The 19,981-nt window shown below is 42.2% G+C and overlaps 1 protein-coding gene across 1 annotated transcript in view; it reads right to left on the bottom strand.

Annotated features, from left to right (window-relative positions):
- The window catches only part of PDILT (protein disulfide isomerase like, testis expressed), a 46,923-nt gene that overhangs the window by 4,988 nt on the left and 21,954 nt on the right, over window positions 1-19,981 (bottom strand). Inside the window, exons 3-8 of the mRNA XM_027961794.2 lie at window positions 17,287-17,420; window positions 15,719-15,856; window positions 11,104-11,214; window positions 10,897-11,022; window positions 5,620-5,817; window positions 2,179-2,299 (exon numbers count right to left, since the gene is read on the bottom strand). Coding sequence (XP_027817595.1) covers window positions 2,179-2,299; window positions 5,620-5,817; window positions 10,897-11,022; window positions 11,104-11,214; window positions 15,719-15,856; window positions 17,287-17,420 — 828 coding nt within the window. The remainder of the gene's footprint in view (window positions 1-2,178; window positions 2,300-5,619; window positions 5,818-10,896; window positions 11,023-11,103; window positions 11,215-15,718; window positions 15,857-17,286; window positions 17,421-19,981) is intronic.

Here is a 19,981-nt window from a genome sequence, read left to right on the forward strand (position 1 = left end):
CTACTCAGACATTAACATGTTGAGACATTTTCTTCTTTTCTCTGATTTCCCTTTAACATTTCCTTCCATCCGGCTGAAGAGGAAAACCAAACCAAGAAAAAAGTATTTATGTTCTTCCAAAAAATATGTGTATTTGTGTATGTGAGAGAGAGCACAAGAATTTTCCAACAGCAGTTAAGCTTACAGCTCAAGGTCACTTAGTGATTTAAGCAGAGGGAGTGGGATTAGCAGACAGGCTGCTTTGACTTGTGACCATTTTATCATACCCCTTTCAGTCCCATGGAGGAAAGTCCACCTAGGAAGTGAACATGAGGTTGAGCTAAGTACAACTATCGCTGGGAAAGAGACACTGGACTTCCCTCCAGATAGTTCCTTAAGCTCTGTGGATAGTGCAGACACCTGGAACTATGAGGAGAAATCGGGACCAGCTCCAGCATGGAAGGGAAACAACCTTGCCTTGGTCGTTCCATTAAAGATTCTGGGTTTGTCTGGGGAGTGGCTCAAAGTCCCTGGATATTACATTTGGACGATTATCCCTCAGTTTACAGACTGAGTGCCTCTGTGACCATCTCTCCTGGCTGTATCCTGGCAGCTTCCCTGGAGAGCAACAAGCCCTGGGTTGGAACCCAAGGGGGCCTAATGGCTATAGTCGTGAGGCTAATCTGACAACCCTGATTCCAAAAAACATAAGGCCGCTTTGGTTTTTTACCAAAACCAAGTGAGCATTCTCAAGACTCCCAGTGTCAGATGAGGAAAGAAAGGCCTCCCCAGCCTCTCACTTAAAAGCAAAAGATCGTGGTTATTCAGCCATGCAGACTATAAACACCTGGCTCCATGGATGAATGTCCATTTCAATGAGAGTTTTAAAAGCCTGCATAATATAACCCAGTCCTTGTTTCACCCTCTAGGAAATGATGGCAACAGACCTGGATTTGAACTTTTTGTCTTGCAACTTACTTGCTATGTGATCTAGGGTAATTCTAAAGTAATTCTTTTCTCTGAGGCTAGGTTCCCTGATCTGTATCATGGGGAAATCCGCTGTACCTTCCTAAGAGGCTTGGTTAGAGGAGGGGTGAGAGCAAGTGTATAAACAGCAAACTCATCAGTGCTCAATAAATATCAACTCCTCCTGTTAAATAAAAGAGGTATCTGAAGTCACTGCATTGCCACCCTTCTCTGTGTCTCAGGGTGAAAGAGAAGGTCCCTTGGCTTTGGCTTTCACATGCAAATCAGAAACAGTGGAGGAAGAGCAACTGTCCCTGGGTGAGCACTGGAAATAATCATAACAGGGGAAATAATGGTAATAGTACCTGCCTTTGATCATGTGCTTACAAGATGCCAGACACTGTTCCAGGTCTTTTACATGCATGACGTGAGTCTTCATTTTGGTTGCACCAACTCAGGTGTGTTAAATATGGGCTATTTGATGTTACTTAACTTATACTGGTACAGCAGTTACCCGTGTAGCCACTGGGTTCAGGCTGACTAGGTTCCAATCCCTTACTTACTTAAGGTCACCCACTAGCTGCATAACTTTAGTAAAGTTTCACTTCCCTGGGACTCTGTTTACTAGAAGGCAATGGCACCCCACTCCAGTACTCTTGCCTGGCAAATCCCATGGATGGAGGAGCCTGGTAGGCTGCAGTCCATGGGGTCACGAAGAGTCAGACATGACTGAGTGACTTCCCTTTCACTTTTCACTTTCATGCATTGGAGCAGGAAATGGCAACCCACTCCAGTGTTCTTGCCTGGAGAATCCCAGGGACAGGGGAGTCTGGTGGGCTTCCTTCCGTCTATGGGGTCGCACAGTCGGACATGACTGAAGCGACTTAGCAGCTTAGCACCAGCAAGGTGAGAACAATAAAGTAGAGACTGACGGCGCAGGCCTGGTGGATCTAGCATTCAATCAGCGTTAGCCATCAGTATTACTGTTGTTACAAATAGCCACAGGCTTCAATTATTTGAAAGGTATTCCACACACTTCAAGGATTTGATCTGGGGGGAGAGTTGCTTTGTAGCTGATGTCATCTGGATCCAAACCATGGATGTCTGAAGACCATTCTTGGCATGATGCTTTGATAGGTTTTGGAGATTTTAGTACCCAAGGATTCAGGAACCTACACTTGAAAAAGTAACTTTGGAGACACTGCCTCTAGTGGCCTCTGCAGAGATACTCACAGAACATCACAAACACGTCCCTTTCCTTGTCAAACACGACGACATTGAAGTTTTTTCCAACAAGCTGCTTAACCGGCCCCTGGTCCCAATAATTTGGAATTTCTTCACTGGATAGATGTTTCTAGGAAATAAATTTGAGACATTTTAACAGCCTCCAGAAATTGGTTGGCAGGTGGGGTCCCCACCACAGCTGGAAGCAATAGAAAATTTTCTCTTGTTTTTACAGCAGCCTTGGGAAAGCATTTGAAATACTAAGAAAAGTCATGAGCTAAATGTGCAACCTGGATTGTCCAGGGCACTAGAGTCAGAGGGCTGAGAAAGCAGCAGAGTCCCAAACCAGGGTGGATTCCAGAATTCCGAATACATGATTCCTAGAGTTCTTAGATGAGAGTGGGTTTCACATCATTAACATCTAAACTAGTCTATGTCCTTTCTTCCAAAAATATAGCTGTCTTCAATTATCCCAAGAATCAAACTGGATCATTTATGCCACCTATAAAATATATATTATACTTTGTTTCCTGCCACCTTTTCCATGCTCATCATTCTTTCCTTGCTTTCCTCAGCCACACTGGTCTATTCACTCAAAGGGCTAGCCTGCTGCCCACTTCCTCATTCCCACACTCCCTTCTCTATCAGAATTATCTCTAACTCAGATTTGTCTTTCAGAATGATCTCAAAGGAAGATTTGCCTGACTCTACCCCAAACTAGGTCACAGCCCTGCTTTTTATAAATTCTCATAATACTTGGTACTTTTCCTGTATCACTTATTTATCATTTATATTTATTTTATGGTTACGTCATTAATGTGTCCCTCTCTCAGTGGATGGAATGTCACAAAGGACTTTTCTTCCCTTATCATTGAGTACCACTGAGTACTGGTACATCATAAGACCTCAGTCAATATTGTGAACAAATGAAAAACTGAACTCAGTTCTTGCTTGTCTTTGAAGGAGGTGATGAAAAATCTCAGAACATATATTTTTTTTTGCAATCATTGTTTTCTGAGTATCTCTTGAATTCACACCTTTCTGTCTGCACTGCTACTACTCTGGCCAGGTAGCTTTCATCTCTCATCTAGGTCACTGTTATTACAGTGTCCTCTCTTTATCTCCTCCTAATCCTCTTCACACCTTTATTCTCCTAAAAGCAGGCTCTACTTTCACCAGGCAAATGCGGCTTCCCATTGCTCTTAGAATACCAAATCCTTAATATGCTTACAAGTCCTTGCTGTGTGGTCTTTGCCCAACTCACCAGCCTTAGCACCTACAATAGCTTCCCTCATCTCTACCCCCACCTCTGGAAAGGACCTGAAGATTCTTTGTGAGGGAGCATAAAAAGAATGGGGACTGGATGTGAGGGATGGGAAATGGAGAAAATGATGCAGAATTAGCAATGGGCCAGATCAGACTCATGACATCTTATAGGTCAGATGAAAGATACTCCTCTTTCTTCCAAGAACACAAGAAGATGTGCTGGTCCTTGAGAGGAAGACAAACACCTCCTGAGATATAGCCAGCATGAGAAAAAGAGGACAGGCAGAGCTCCAAGTAGATCTGCAGATGTGGTGATAGAAAATGAGGGTCCCCTGTCTGAAACCTTCAATTTTCTTAGTGGTATATTAGAATACTCAGCTCAGACTGAAAGTAGGCATGAGGTTGAGGAGAAATAGAGTCCAAGATTAAGAGAATGAACACATTAAGTGAAATTTCTATAAATGTCAGAACATTTCTAAGAGCCCACAGGAGGTTTGGTTTATGACTCCATGAAGCCAGCCTGCCTCAGGGTGATGTTCTTTTTCTCCAGGATTGGCCTGGAATCAATAGGAAAGTTAAATGGGTTCAACTGGAGTTGTGATTTTGCCTGAGAAATGCTACGGGATGTAGAGGAGGTGGAAGGTGGAAGGGACGGAGGAGTTAAGGGAATCATCATCAGAGCGATGGACATGGAATCCAAGTCAACAAAGGAGGGCACTAAAGGGATTATGAAATGAGATCAGGAGACTGGAGCCACGAAAAGGGTAAGGGGTTGTAGCCATGTGGCTACTAGAGAAGGCAACTGAGGGGACAGGAAGGGTGAAATCAGGCTTTCAGAGGGGCTGCCACTTCTAGAGTATGGAAATAAGAGCAGGTGGCTGAGAGGGCATGGATACACCATTGCTGAAGAAGAGATGAGGGTTTGGGATATTGACATCTCTGTAAATGAGGGCAGAATAGGGGTGGAGGGCATGTCTGCATCCTCAGATAGAGAAAGGGAAGTGATCAGGATAGCCATGGAGGCAGGAGCTGGTGGTCTAAAGTTCAAAGGCATGGAATCTAAAGAATTTGGAGTTTTTAAAAGCAGGAGGAGGAGAAATGGTTAGAAGTGGCATGGAGGACACCAGCCTTATCAACTGGTGTGTGATAATGCTGTACATAAAAGAAAAATCAGCTTTCATTTGAGAAGGCTGCAGAGGAAGCAGTGTTTGTGGGGGGGGTGGACAGAAGTAGAGGGAGCCCCCCGAAATAAGGTGATCATACCTTCCTGTTTGCCTGGAGTGTCCCAGTTTATTCCTGCCATTTAGAACACTTTCCAAGAATGCTCCCGTTACTCTCAAAAGTATCCGCATTTGGAAAAATAAATAATATGATCACCTAACTCAGCAGGAAGTAACTCAGAAGGGTGGTTGAGGATATAGAAAGAGCTAAATAAAAAGCAGGTGGTTATATAATGGGGCAACATAGTGTTTGTAGCCCTCTTTTTGAAGCCTCTCCTCCTTAGTTCCTAAAGTCTTTGAGGTTAAGTCCTGATTGCTCCATATATGCCACCCCATCTTCTCCCCTAAGCAAGCATCTACCCTGTGTCCAAGTAAATCTTTCACTTTAGAGTCTGAAAGAAGAATAAGAACCTACTTTAAGAGGATGCCAGGCTGGGAGTGCTCATTTCAATTGGAGACTCCTATAGAGAAACTGTCTTAATTTTAAGAATAATGAATTAATGGTAGAATTATAAAGTCAGGAGATATCAAAAGTTGAATAGATTTGAGATGGGGAGATGCGGGTATTTCATCACAAGAACAGTAAGACTGACCTTTCCATTCAGATGACCAAAGCCAGCAGAATGACAGAAAAAGAATTATTTTGAGGACCTCCCTGGTGGCACAGTGGATAAGAATCTGCCTGCCAATGCAGGGGACATGGGTTCGATCCCTGGTCAAGGAAGATTCCACATGCTTCAGGGCAACTAAGGTTGTGCACCACAACTACTGAATCCAAGCTTGCCTAGAACCTATGTTGGGAAGTAGGAGGAGCCAACACTATGAGAAGTCCGAGCATCACAACGAAGAGTAGCCACCGCTCACTGCGACTAGAGAAAGCCTAAGCGAAGCAATGAAGGCCCAGCACAGCCAAAAGAGAATTATTTTGAGGTTCTGAATAATCGTTATCCAAGGACTGGCTTACCTTAGCCTTTCTATTCAGGAAGCTCTGGCCAAATTTCTGGAGGTTTGCGTAGGTTATTTCCTCGAAAGGCATTTTGTACCTTGCATCGGAGCTTAAGTTTAGGATTTGGATAGATGGGACATCAACCTCTGTGATCTGGAAGTATTTGAAGACACGTCTATTTCTGGGCACATCTGTATCCACAAGGATGAAAAGGATCTGCCAAATCAAATGAAACCCATGTCTGTCTGGATTGGAGGTATGGAGAGGGCGAGGGAGAGAAACTGCGGTAAGCTATGGGAGGGCGCTTGTAGTGGTAGCAGTTTGAGTCGCTCAGTCGTGTCTGACTGTTTGTAACCCCATGGACTATAGCCCATCAGGTTCCTCTGTCCATGGAATTCTCCAGGCAAGAATACTGGAGTGGGTAGCCATTCCCTTCTCCGGGGGATCTTCCTGACCCAGAGATTGAATCCGAGTCCCCTGCACTGCAGGCAGATTCTTGACTGTCGTCTGAGCCACCAAGGAAGCCCAGCAAGGCACTTAATGAAATGTAAATAGCAGCATCTATGGAGCATCTCTGTATGTAAAGGCTCCTGTTCATCAGGTGCAGTCCTGAACTCCACTGCATAGACAGGCATTAGCTGTCATCCTGGTTTCATCATCCTTGTGCAGGACAGCATTCATACAACTGCAGGAAATCAGGAGATCCTGAGCTTTCATCTCAATTCCTTGGGCAAAACAGTAGTGTCCCCTCTATGTGCTACAGTTTCTTATCTGTAAAGTGATAATTATAATAGTATCCACCCTGCAGGGTTGCTGTGAGAATGAAAAGGCTGCATATAAAAGGCTTAGTTTAGTGACTGGGAGGTAGAAAATTGCTCAGTACATGTCAACTCATTATTATTCTAAATTATTCTTTCATCTAGGAAACTCATAACTCATTCAACCGTGCATTCTACACCTATTTGTAGAGTGGCTACTAGGAATTTTACTAAGTACTGGGGATACAAGGTAGACAAAATTCATGCCTTCATGGAGCTCACATTCTAGTGGAGAAGACAGGCAAGAAATGAGTAAAGAAATTAATCAATTAGATAGCAATGAGTGAGTGCCAACTGGATAATGAGACGGGGCACTGTGAGAGAGGACTGCACAGATAGGGTGACATAAGGGCTCAATATTTTGTAAGAAGGTCAGGAAGCATATCTGAGGAGGTGACATTTGAGCTTGGACCTGAGTGATGAGTAACTAGTCAGGGGATCACTTATTTAAGCAGTGAAAACTGTTACTGAAAAGGCCTGAGTGGAGGGATGGGGAATGCTTAGAGTGTTCTAGAACAGAGGGGCAGCCCAGTGTGGCTACAGCACCATGAGGGAGAGAGTCGTGGGAGATGGTGAGAGATAAGGTCAGATCCACAGTGAGGAGCCGAGGGTTGATATGAAAGAGATGAGAAGTTGCTGAGGATAATAAGCCAGAGTGTGACATGGTGATAATTTTAAAAGGCCACTCTGGTTGTAGATAATAAGAAAGTGTGGAAGAAGGAGACCATTTAGAGGCTCTTGAAGACCCTGGATTTGGACACTCTCACGTCATTCATGATTCAAAATATTAAGAGTCCTACTGTGTGTCAGACAGTCTTCCAGGTGCTGGGGAGAGAGTGAAAAACAAAGTAGACGTAGTAAAACCATGTATAATTTCAATAGACATTTGTTAGAGGAGAACAAGATAAGGGGCATGACCTGTTGGAATAGTATTTATCCAACTGTATAACTTTGTCTCGAAAATGGAGCACAATCAATAAATGACATTCAACAAGCTTGCTAAATGGGATAAAGGCAATCAACAACCTCAATCTTTTGATATATACCAAAATAAATTCCATCTAGATTAAAGAGAAAAATTAAAAAATTAATCTAGAAGAATTATGGCTAAGCAATTATGCTTCCCTGTGGCTCAGTGGTAAAGAATCCGCCTGATGATTCAGGAGATGTGCATTTGATCCCTGGGTCAGGAAGATTCCCCTGGAGAAGAAAATGGCCACCTACTCTAGTATTCTTGCTGGGGAGCTCATGGACAGAAAAGCCTGGAGGGCTACAGTCCACGGGGTCACAAAAGAGTCAGACATGACTTAGCAACTTGTTGTTTAGTAACTCAATCATGTACAACTCTTCGCCACCCCATGGACTGCAGCATGCCAGACTTCTCTGTCCTTCACCATCACCTGGAGTTTGCTTAAACTCACATCCATTTAGTCAGTCACACCATTCATCCATTTCATCCTCTGTCGTTGCCTTTTCCTCCTGCCTTCAATCATTCCCAGCATCAGGGTCTTTTCAATGAATCTATAAATCAGCTTTTTGCATCATGTGGCCAGAGTATTGGAGCTTCAGTTTCAGCATCAGTCCTTCCAATGAGTATTTAGGGTTGAGTTCATTTAGGATTGACTGGTTTGATCTCCTTGCCGTTCAAGGGACTCTCAAGAGTCTTCTCCAACAACACCACAGTTCAAAAGTATCAGTTCTTCGGTGCTCAGACTTTTTTATTGTCCAGCTCTCACATCCATACATGACTACAGGAAAAACCATAGCTTTGGACCTTTGTCAGCAAAGTGATGTCTCTGCTTTTTAATACACTGTCTAGGTTTGTCATTGCTTTTCTTCCAAGGAGCAAGCGTCTTTTAGTTTCATGGCTGCAGTCACTATCCACAATGATTTTGGAGCCCAGAAAATAAAGTCTGTCACTGTTTCCATTGTTTCCCCATCTATTTGCCATGATGGGACCAGATGCCATGATCTTAGTTTTCTGAATGTTGAGTTGTAAGCTAGCTTTTCCACTCTCCTCTTTCAACCTTCAACAAGAGGCTCTTTAATTCCTCTTCACTTTCTTCCATAAGGGTGGTGTCATCTGTGTATCTGAGGTTATTGATATTTCTCCTGGCAATCTTGAATCCGGCTTGTGCTTTATCCAGCCTGGCATTTCTCATGATGTACTCTCTCTGCATGTAAGTTAAATAAGCAGGGTGACAATATACAGCCTTGACATACCCCTTTCCCGATTCTGAACTGGTCAGTTGTTCCATGTACAGTTCTAACTGTTGCTCCTTGACCTACATACAAGTATCTCAGGAGGTAGGTCAGGTGGTCTGGTATTCCCATATCTTTAAGAATTTTCCAGTTTGTTGAGATCCACACATAGCATAATTAGCATAATTAAGCAGGAATAGATGTTTTTCTGGAACTCTCTTGCTCTTTCTATGATCCAGAGGATGTTGGCAGTTTAATCTCTGGTATGTCTGCCTTTTCTAAATCCAGCTTGAACATCTGGAAGTTCTCGGTTCACATATTGTTGAAATCTACCTTGAAGGATTTTGAGCATTACTTTACTAGTATGTGAAATGAGTGCCATTATGCAACAGTTTGAACATTCTTTGGTATTGCCCTTCTTTGGGATTGGAATGAAAACTGACCTTTTCCAGTCCTGTGGCCACTGCTGAGTTTTCCAAATTTGCTGGCATGTTGAGTGCAGCACTTTCAAAGCATCATCTTTTAGGATTTGAAATAGCTCAACTGGAATTCCATCACTTCCTCTAGCTTGTTCACAGTGATGCTTCCTAAGGCCCACTTGACTTTGCACTCCAGCAGGTCTGGCTCTAGGTGAGTGATCACACCATCATGGTTATCTGGGTCATTAAGATCTTTTCTGCATAGATCTTGTATATTCTTGCCACTTCTTCTGTCGTCTGCTTCTGTTAGGTCCATACAATTTCTGTCCTTTATTGTGTCTATCTTTGCATGAAATGTTCCTTTGGTATCTATATTCTTGAATAGATCACTAGTCTTTCCCATTCTATTGTTTTCCTCTTTTTTTTTTTTTTTGCATTGTTCACTTAAGAAAGCTTTCTTCTCTCTCCCTGCTATTCTCTGAAACTCTGCATTCAGATGGGTATATTTTCTTTTTCTGATTTGTCTTTCACTTCTCTTAGTGACTGCTGCTGCTGCTAAGTCACTTCAGTTGTGTCCAACTCTGTGCGAACCCATAGACGGCAGCCCACCAGGCTCTGCCGTCCCTGGGATTCTCCAGGCAAGAGAGCTGGAGTGGGTTGCCATTGCCTTCTCCAATGCATAGCAACAACAAATTGACCATTATAACAAAAATAGCAGGAAAGCAATCAGATTGTAATCAATTTAATTACATCAACAATCTAGGTTAAAATTGAATAAACCAGGAACGTATTGCTTCCCAGGTTGTGCTAGGGATAAAGAACCCACCTGCCAATGCAGGAGACATAAGACGGGCAGGTTGGATCCATGGGTTGGAAAGATTCCCTGGAGGAGGAACTGGCAAATCACTCCAGTATTCTTGCCTGGGAAACCCCATGGACAGAGGAGCCTGGAGGGCTGTAGTCCATGGGGTCACAATGAGTAGGACACAGTGAGCGCGCGCACACACACACATACAGAGAAATTCATTTACAACAGATGTTTTTGTAATTGTAAGGTGGGATGTAGCATGGTATTTAAATATGTTGGTGCATAGTGGCTTTATTATGTGTTCATTTGAGTCTTCAAAGTTTTTAATTGTTTTGTTTAAATTTCAGAATAATTTTCTTACCTTACTTATTATAAAAATAAAGAGAAAAAGGAAGTAAATAGCCTCCATAATCCAGACGGTGGTAACTACATAAATATGGATATGATACTTAGGAAACACTGATGTGTTTCTAATGATAATAATAAATGTAAGCACTGTTTAGTGTACATTTGCTCATTGCTTTACATGAAGCAATTCCCCATTTTTCACTGACAGTGACTGAGACTGAGAGATTATACTCATCTAAGGTAAAATCACTTGTTAAGAGGAAGAGAATTTGCACCGAAGCCTGTTGATGCTGAATCCTAGAACCCCAGCAACTACAGTCTGCTCTGCTTCACATCTTCAGGCTTTTCACAGTCCCTGACCTCAGGTCTTGCCTTCCCCTCTCCTCCAGGCCAAATTCTAGCCACAGTGCAGTCACCCAATCTTAGCAGAGCCTGGTCCATCAAAAAAGCAGCCAAAACAATCATGTTACCATAGTAGACTTCTCAAAAAGATGAGGGAAGAAAGAGCAAAGCTTTGGTGAGAAAGAAAGAGACGCTGGGCAGGAAGAAGACTGCAAATCAGGAGAGTGGTATGCAAACGAATATGCCAATTCTTCTTAGATTCATTTACAATCAGCAAAACAGATGGATGGCATCAGGGTCTACAGGACTTTGATTTCTATCCAAAGAACCCTAAAAAGCAGTGGCAACTTCCACAAACCTTGTTTTGGAATATCTTCGATGCCGACTTGTAATGCTGCATTATTACACGAAATGACTCAGAGCTTTTGGAGACAAAGAGCAACATGTGATTCAGGATGTTCAATTCGTAAATCAGATCCCTATTCTGAAATTAAAAAGAAAACAAGTCATTCTGTGCACACAGCTACCGCAGCTACCCTCCTCCTGAGACCCTTTGCTCACTGACCTCAGTGTTGTATTCAATAACAAGATCTGTGAGTTGTTCTTTTATAAGTTTATTGAGGATTTGTTTGTTGACATTGTCATTAATAAGCTCCTGGCGGTTCACAATTCTTCCCTTGGACAAAAGAAGAAAAACATTAGAGGGCAGTAGCATCCATGACATAACCACTTAATAAATGTAAATAGCACGATTTTCCCCTTGGATAAAAGGGAAACACCATGTTAACAGGTGTGACATATAATCTAGATACTTAATAAATATAGACATCTGAGCAGACTAACCTGAGGGTGGAATATGGATATGGGGAAGCCATGAAAATCTCCGGTCTACAGAGCAGGGAGTATAGCTGACCGATAGCCCCATCTGCCTTGCTCTGAAATCTCGTCAATGTATTTGTGCTGATGCTGAGCAGTTTTTCACACACTGCTTCTAACCAATGAATTTTTCAAGGGTACTAAGGCAAGGGTACTAAGGCAAGCCCATTTCTGGGACTTTTCTTATGGAGGACTTTGATGAACTTTCTTAGGACTGCACTGCAACCAAAGACTTCCATTTCACCTTCCTTCCTTCCAAGGGTCAGATCTGCATCATGGTCTGATAAGTTTCCCCAGCCCCCTCTCTGTTTTCCTTCACAGGCATTTCCCCTAATTTTTGCATGACTAATTCTGTGTGATGACTGCTTCTCAGAAGGACCTGGATTAACACAGGAAATTACATAAATTCTCTGTAGCACAGGATCAAAGTCCGTGGGGGAAGGAGAAAAAAGTAGCTATCTCCTTATTTCTCTCTACTCCATCTCCTTCTCTATATCTATACCAATTCCAGCCTCTAGTCCAAACATATTCCCTGGGCTCCTACAATAGTTTCCTAATAGTCTTTCAACTTATCCCCCTGCTTCCCTTCAATCTGTCCCCTAAACTTCAGCCAGAGTGATGTTGTTAAAATATGACTCTTTCTTAAACATAAGCCTTATTGTCCTCTTGATAAAGCCTACACTCTTGTCTGGTCATAGTAATAGTTAAGTAATACTAATTAAACTCATGGAGAGCTCAAGTTGTATCAGCCACAGTTCTAAACATGTTGTATATATTAACTCATTTAATCCTCTTAACATCTCATTGAGCCATATATTATTATTTTGCCCATTTTACAATTGAGAAAATTGAGGCACAGAGGAGTGAAATGTCTTGCCCAGGGTTGCTAAACTAAGCTAAGCTAAGCTAAGCTAAGACATGGAGCCAAAATTCCAGCTCAGGCAATCTGACTCTAGTGCCCATGTTCTTAACCATTAACATAGACCAAATTTCTCCTAAATGCAATGCCAAGTTTGCTGTTTTTGTGTTTTTTTTTTTTTTTTTAAATTCTGGATCTCAAGTTTAATGGTATCAAATGCCTGCCTTTATTTGATTTTGTGACCTGGTTTGTTCTGCAGAGGGCTTCCCTGGTAGCTCAGCTTGTAAAGAATCTGCCTGCAATGCAGGAGACCTGGGTTTGATCCCTGGGTTGGGAAGATCCCCTGGAGAAGGGAGTGGCCTCCCACTCCAGTGTTCTGGCTTGGAGAATTCCATGGACTGTATAGTCCATGGGGTTCAAAGAGTTGGACATGACTGAGTAACCTTCACTTGTTCCTCAGAATTTAACATTTTTTTGAATGGTCCAAATTTATCAGTGGTTTCTTTTCATATTTTCTATGGTTTCTGTCATGCTTCATAAAGGGACTCTTCCCCTCCCTCCAAGGTTAGAAAGCAAATTCTCCTATGGCATCTTCTAGTCTTTCCACAGTTTTATTATATTTTTAAATCAGGGATCAATGTGAAATTTAATTTGGTGGTAGGAATGACTTATGGATTTAGCTTTCGTTTTTTTCAAATGGCTACCCAATTCTCTCAGTGCTAGTCACTGAATAACATAGTCTGCCTACTAGTCTAAAACATCATCTTTATTAAATCCTAAATTTCAGTATGCATTTGGATCTACTTCTGGATTCTATGTTGTCCATTCAAAAACACAAATCAGGTTATTTTATTCTCTAGTTTGGAATTTTTCAGACTTCCAGGGGCCTAAGTAAAACACAATGGCTTGCAGTCTTCCCTATGAGAAGTCAACCAGCATCTGGATCATTTCATCTACTTCCTGTGTGGCTTTGAGCAAGTAACCTAACCTCTTTGAGCCATGTCTTTAAGTACCATGGTTATTGTAAGGATTTAGCAACATCCCCTGGATCATGGAAAAAGCAAGAGAGTTCCAGAAAAACATCTATTTCTGCTTTCTTGACTATGCCAAAGCCTTTGACTGTGTGGATCACAATAAACTGTGGAAAATTCTGAAAGACATGGGCATACCAGACCACCTGACTTGCCTCTTGAGAAAACTATATGCAGGCCAGGAAGCAACAGTTAGAAGTGGACATGGAACAACAGACTGGTTCCAAATAGGAAAAGGAGTACATCAAGGCTGTATATTGTCACCCTGCTTATTTAACTTCTATGCAGAATACATCATGAGAAACGCTGGACTGGAAGAAACACAAGCTGGAATCAAGATTGCCGGGAGAAATATCAATAACCTCAGATATGCAGATGACACCACCCTTATGGCAGAAAGTGAAGAGGAACTAAAAAGCCTCCTGATGAAAGTGAAAGAGGAGAGTGAAAAAGTTGGCTTAAAGCTCAACATTCAGAAAATGAAGATCATGGGCTCTGGTCCCATCACTGCATGGGAAATAGATGGGGAAACAGTGGAAACAGTGTCAGACTTTATTTTTCTGGGCTCCAAAATCACTACAGATGGTGATTGCAGCCACAAAATTAAAAGACGCTTACTCCTTGGAAGAAAAGTTATGACCAACCTAGACAGCATATTCAAAAGCAGAGCTATTACTTTGCAGACTAAGGTCCGTCTAGTCAAGGCTATGGTTTTTCCAGTGGTCATGTATGGATGTGAGAGTTGGACTGTGAAGAAGGCTGAGTGCCGAAGAATTGATGCTTTTGAACTGTGGTGCTGGAGAAGACTCTTGAGAGTCCCTTGGACTGCAAGGAGATCCAACCAGTCCATTCTGAAGGAGATCAACCCTGGGATTTCTTTGGAAGGAATGATGCTAAAGCTGAAACTCCAGTACTTTGGCCACCTCATGAGAAGAGTTGACTCATTGGAAAAGACTTTGATGCTGGGAGGGATTGGAGGAGGGATTGGGGGCAGGAGGAGAAGGGGATGACCGAGGATGAGATGGCTGGATGGCATCACTGACTCAATGGACACGAGTCTGAGTGAACTCCGGGAGTTGGTGATGGAGAGGGAGGCCTGGTGTGCTGCGATTCATAGGGTCGCAAAGAGTCGAACACGACTGAGCAACTGAACTGAACTGAACTGAACTGAAGGAGGGAATAATGCGTATTCCAGGAACCAAACTACAGAGTCTAAAGTAACACTTCAGTAGAATTTTCTGAGATGATGGATTTGCTCTGTAAATCAATGATATTAAATATAGTTGCCACTATCTACTAATAGCTAGTTTGATTGAAGAACTAAAATTTTAATGTTAAAGTAAATAGTCACATGTGACTGGTGGTTGCTGTATTGAACAGCTCAGATCTAGATCCCAGAGAGGGAGAGGAGGGAAGTTTGTAATAGAGGTTAGACTGTGGAAAGCCTTGTGGCCCTTATCAAGGACTCATATTTATCCTAAAAATTATAGGAAGCTATTAAAGGGCTTTCAATTAGAAGGAGGAAAATAACCATCAGATTTTAATTTTGAAGATATCTCTTGAGAGGACAAGATAAAATGTGGTAGACCCGTTGAATGTATATTGCACTAAGCTGTGGGATATGAATGGTCACTTGATCTATGATGGTAGCAGTAGAAAAAAGTAGATAGATTCATGGAATATTTTAAATTTAAAAATCAATGGAATTGGGCTGATGGATTGGTTAGCAGGGATGGAAAAGAGGGAGGTGTTAGGATGATGCTGAGGTGTTCTGATTTTGTTTACAGAGGAGTTGGGAGTGATGGTGACATCTCACTATGAGAGGATCGCATTTCCCTATGATTCATGATGCTGAATGTTTGTATTGTGTTCATGTGCCCTGTGTGTGTCTTCTTTGACAAAAATGCCTAACTGAGAAGATAATAAGAGAAAGATTTTTGAACTTCACTTTTCTTCAGTGACTGCTGGGTGGAATAAATGTTTCTGCTATTCACAAAAAGAGAGAGAGAATGCTAGAAGAGGATTTGGAACAGAGATCATGACTTAGGCTTGACCATGTTGAGACATCTGATGATGGATTTAAAGGTCTGGAGATTAGAGAAGTCTGGCTGGAGATGGAGATTTGTAAATCATGGGTATATGGATTGATGGGGAAGCTTGGATGAACCAGAAGCAAATGCAGGGCAGAAGACTGAGCCTTAATTAATGGCATTTACTGGTTAAGGAAAGGAGGAGCTCCCAGTGGGAAATGGCTGGAAAGGTCAGAGAGACGTCTAGAAACTGGTTTCCCAGAAACCAGCTAGTCAATGCCACTTAGTTCACAAATGCAGAACCAGAATTTATACCCAAAGCCCATGCATGGTTCATTGTTTTGAACTAGAGACCCGTCACTAGCAATAAAACTCAAGTCTTACCTTTTTGAACACTATAACACTGTCAAGGGTGACATGGTAACGCCCAGTGGAATGTCTAATCGATATCACTCCAAATGTTAGCTCTGGAAAGTCTTTGATCATTTCGTAGAACAACTCTGCTACTTCTTCCTCTAAGTCCTATTTGGGGAGAGATGTTTGATGAGGCTTCGACAGAAAGCAAAATGCCTGGCAATTTTAAGGACAGGGTGAAAATGGTGACTAACTCATCTCTTCATCTTTCCAAGTTCTGTGGTTTTGGTAGGCTACCTAAATCCACCTTTATGGATGTTTCATACCCAGAATACTTCCATGGCCATGCTGCTGCTGCTGCTGCTAAGTCACGTCAGTCATGTCCGACTCTGTGCGACCCCATAGGCAGTAGCCCACCAGGCTCCTCTGTCCCTGGGATTCTCCAGGCAAGAATACTGGAGTGAGTTTCCATTTCCTTCTCCAATGCATGAAAGTGAAAAGTGAAACTGAAGCCGCTCAGTCGTGTTCAACACTTCGTGACCCCATAGACTACAGCCCACCAGGCTCCTCCATCCATGGGATCCTCCAGGCAAGAGTACTGGAGTGGGTTGTCATTGCCTTCTCCTCTATGGCTATGACTAAGGTCAAAATAGGCAAATACACAGAGATAAATAGAATTGATAAACTTGACCTTTTCCAAGTATGAGAGTGAAGGATCTACTAACATAGTTGTTGAGACTTTTTATTAATAATTTAGTTCTTAAATGGACTTCCCTATTGGCTCAGATGGTAAAGAATCTGCCTGCAAGGTGGGAGACCTGGTTTCAGTCCCTGGGTTGGGAAGATCCCCTGGAGGAGGGTATGGCAACCTACTCTAATATTCTTGCCTGGAGAAACCCCATGGAGGAGCCTGGCAGGCTACAGTCACTGGGGCTGCAAAGAGTTGGACACAACTGAGCGCCTAAGCACACATACACACACAGTCCTTAATTGCTTTCAGAAGAGGCCATTGATTTGATCACGTGTAGTAGCAGATATGAACTTCATATTTAGATATGGCTGTAGTTTCAGCCTTCATTCTTTAGCTTGAAAGAAAACTGTGGCCACAAACAATGTCAAAATGTAATACGGGAGAGAAAAAAGTACAAATTCTCCCCATGTGTAAGTATAACCCCGAAGTTCTGATTTCTGCTCAGAAAAAGGGAGGAGTCATCAAAGTTACAGGAAATGAGCAAAGATGTATAAGAAACTCATTCTCCAAAAGCAAGGGCAATTTGAAAATCATTTATTAGTCATTGATGTTCTAAGTGGACCTCAAAAAGATCAGTTATACTATCAAAATTAGTTCAAAATATATTAATCTCTTCTCCTTTCTCCCCATTACTGTCTGCCTTTGTAGTTAGCTCCTCCTGCCATTTCAGCTTCCACTTTTTCTTTATTTTTTATCCTTCCAGTTTTCTCAGAAAACCAGTCATTGAAAAGGAAGAATGGGTATGGAATTAACCTAAATGGAAGACCTCTCTTCACCCCACACACCCTCCCAGACATAGGAATCCTTAGCAACTGAGAAGCCACCTCCCACCTCTTGAATGCAGTACCTGGAAGAAACCGACGATGACCAAGGGCCTGGAATTCACAAACTCTGCTATCTCATTGCTGTCAGTGAACAGAAATGCTTTTTGGCTAATTTGTCTTCTCAACCAAACAACCAAGGCAGTAGATTCAACCACTCCTAGAGAGAGAGGTACAATTAAATGGATCCCACAGAACTTTCCTCTTGAACTGGAGCAAAGCCTATCTTCCCCAAGTTAAATGAGTAGAAACCTCTTGCCTTAGATTCCCACCCCTTGAAAGCCAAGGTCAATTCTTCCTCTCTTCCTCAATCTGAGCCCCAAGGATGTAAATTTTAATAACAACTAAACTTTACCAAACTCTTACCAAGGACCAGGCACTGTGCTGAGCATTTTGCATATATTACATCTCCATGGTAGCCCTATGGGATACATATTGAGGTTTCAACTTGCTATTGGCCACTCCACTGGTGAACCTGGGAATCAAACCCAGGAGGAAGCATGCCCAGCCGTGTTTTCTTATTCACTGTTCAAAGTGAAAGGAAGATGGATTTATTTCTTAAAACATGCTGCTGCTGCTGTTAAGTCACTTCAAAAGATTTAAAAGGTAAATAAAAAGACCAGCTAGTTCTGCACCCTTAGGAAAATTCCACTATCTCCCTGTGTCTCCCATTCGTTAGCTGAGACATGGAAGTCCTCTAAGGTCATCTATCCTGACTTCCATTTCTCAGCTATCGTATAGGAAATGCCAAGCATACAGAAAGCTTCTAAAATTGAGACACATCTACCATATCTGGGATATAAAATAGTGTGCCAAAGTGTACACAAGGCTACAAATGGACTGTGCTTGCTAGGATCATCGATGTTATATGATGGCAGGTAATTAAAGTATTTTCTGTCAAAGACTATTATCGAATAGAATGGATCATTTAAAATGAATTTATGAGCTAGAGCAATGTTAGTTGTGAGTAGCTTTGTACGACATAAAAAAGCCTTTATTCCTTCTCTCATGACTGATTCCTTCACTCATTCATTCATTTGATAAATATGCATTGGAGTGCCATGTTAGAAGTGCTGCGTTTGGTCCTGGGGATAAAATGGTGAACAGAAATAAGACCTTGCCTCTGCTATGCAGCTTTCATTCTGTTGAGGAAGATAATTGTCAAATAACTGCACAAACAAGTATGTAATGACACCCAAAGTTAGCATTAAAAAGCAAAATTCTGTGGACCAGTAGAAAAGATACATGACCTACACTGTGAAGTTGAGGAGGAAATCCTGGAGGAAATCACTTATGAGCTGAAAATTGAAGGATACATAGGAGTTAACAGGAAGTAGCTAGAGAAGGAAAGGCAGAGAAAAGGCCTTTGTGCAAAGACCCTGTGGCAGGACAAATTGCAGCCTGGGGCTTGAGGAATGCACAATGAGTTGCTAAACTGTCTGAAAAGGACATTATTGTTAAATTGACTGGAAAGGGCAATAAGTATCTTTACTTACCTTTTCTAAGAATATTAGGCCTTTAAAAAATTTCTAATTAAGTATGTTTACGTGGAGAAAGGTACACAAATTAATATACAGTTTGATGCATTTTCATAAAATGAACAAACATGTGTAAATACCACCCAGATAAAGAAATAGAAAATTATCAGCCCCTTAGAAGTCCCCATGTGCCCCCTCCCAGCCTCTACCCTGCTCTCACCTAGAGGTAACTAGAAGTAACAGTTACCCTAGCTTCTAACAGCTTGTTCTTGAACTGCATGTAAACAGAGTCATACAGCATGTGTTTGAGGATCTGGCTTCATTACACTTGTGAGATTCCTCCATGTTGCACTTTCAGATTCATTCCCACTGCTGTGTAGCACTCTGTTGTGTGGATATTCCATGACTTATTTATTCATTCCTTATTAATGGGCATTTGGTTTGTTTACAGTTTGGGGCTACTAAGAATTAATTCTTGGGCATGTCTCTAGGGGCACATTATATGCACTTCTGTTGGGAACATGCCCAAGAGAAGAATTTCTGGTCATGGGGACACAATGTCCAGCTTCAGTAGATACAAATTAGGCCATTAAAAAAGTCACGGTGAGTCAGGCCTCTGAAGGTTCATAGGAGGACGATGTGGTGGTCTCAAGGGACAGAGTGGGTGGGGAGGCATCGTGCCATCCTCAGACCGTGGTTTGACTCACAGCAGTCATCCCCCACCCCCAAACCCAGATACCAGCCCAACATCGAGATTCTATTTTCACAGTGGTCCAAGCCATCTTTTAGGAAGAAAGAGGCACACATCATGAAAACAAACCCTTTCTCCTAAAGGCTTTGCCTGAAAAAATTATTTTTTTTTAAATGACCTGAAAGAAATTAGCTTACACATTCTGAAAATGCCAAAAAAAGGTGAATAAAATCCCTCCAAATGAGGTTGCATTTCAGGTCATCAGAACCATTGCGCTGATTTCCCTCTGTGCTACCCTTTCCCTGTGCCCACACTCCAGTCATGCCCTTGTCTTCCAGCACACCAGGCGTGGCATCCACCAGCTCCTCTGCCTGGGCTATCCTTTCCTCTCAGCCCTCAAGTGCATCTCATCTTGCTTATTTAATCCTCAGTTTGGTCTTTTCCTGCTCTCCTTTCAATCATTCTCTATAGTATGACCTGCTGTATTTTCTTCATTGACTCTATTTCTGAAGTTATGAGTTTTTGCTAACTTTCTCAGTAGCTCCTGAGGGA

This window comes from Ovis aries, chromosome 24, assembly GCF_016772045.2.
Source record: "Ovis aries strain OAR_USU_Benz2616 breed Rambouillet chromosome 24, ARS-UI_Ramb_v3.0, whole genome shotgun sequence".
In the NCBI taxonomy this organism is placed as follows: domain Eukaryota; kingdom Metazoa; phylum Chordata; class Mammalia; order Artiodactyla; family Bovidae; genus Ovis; species Ovis aries.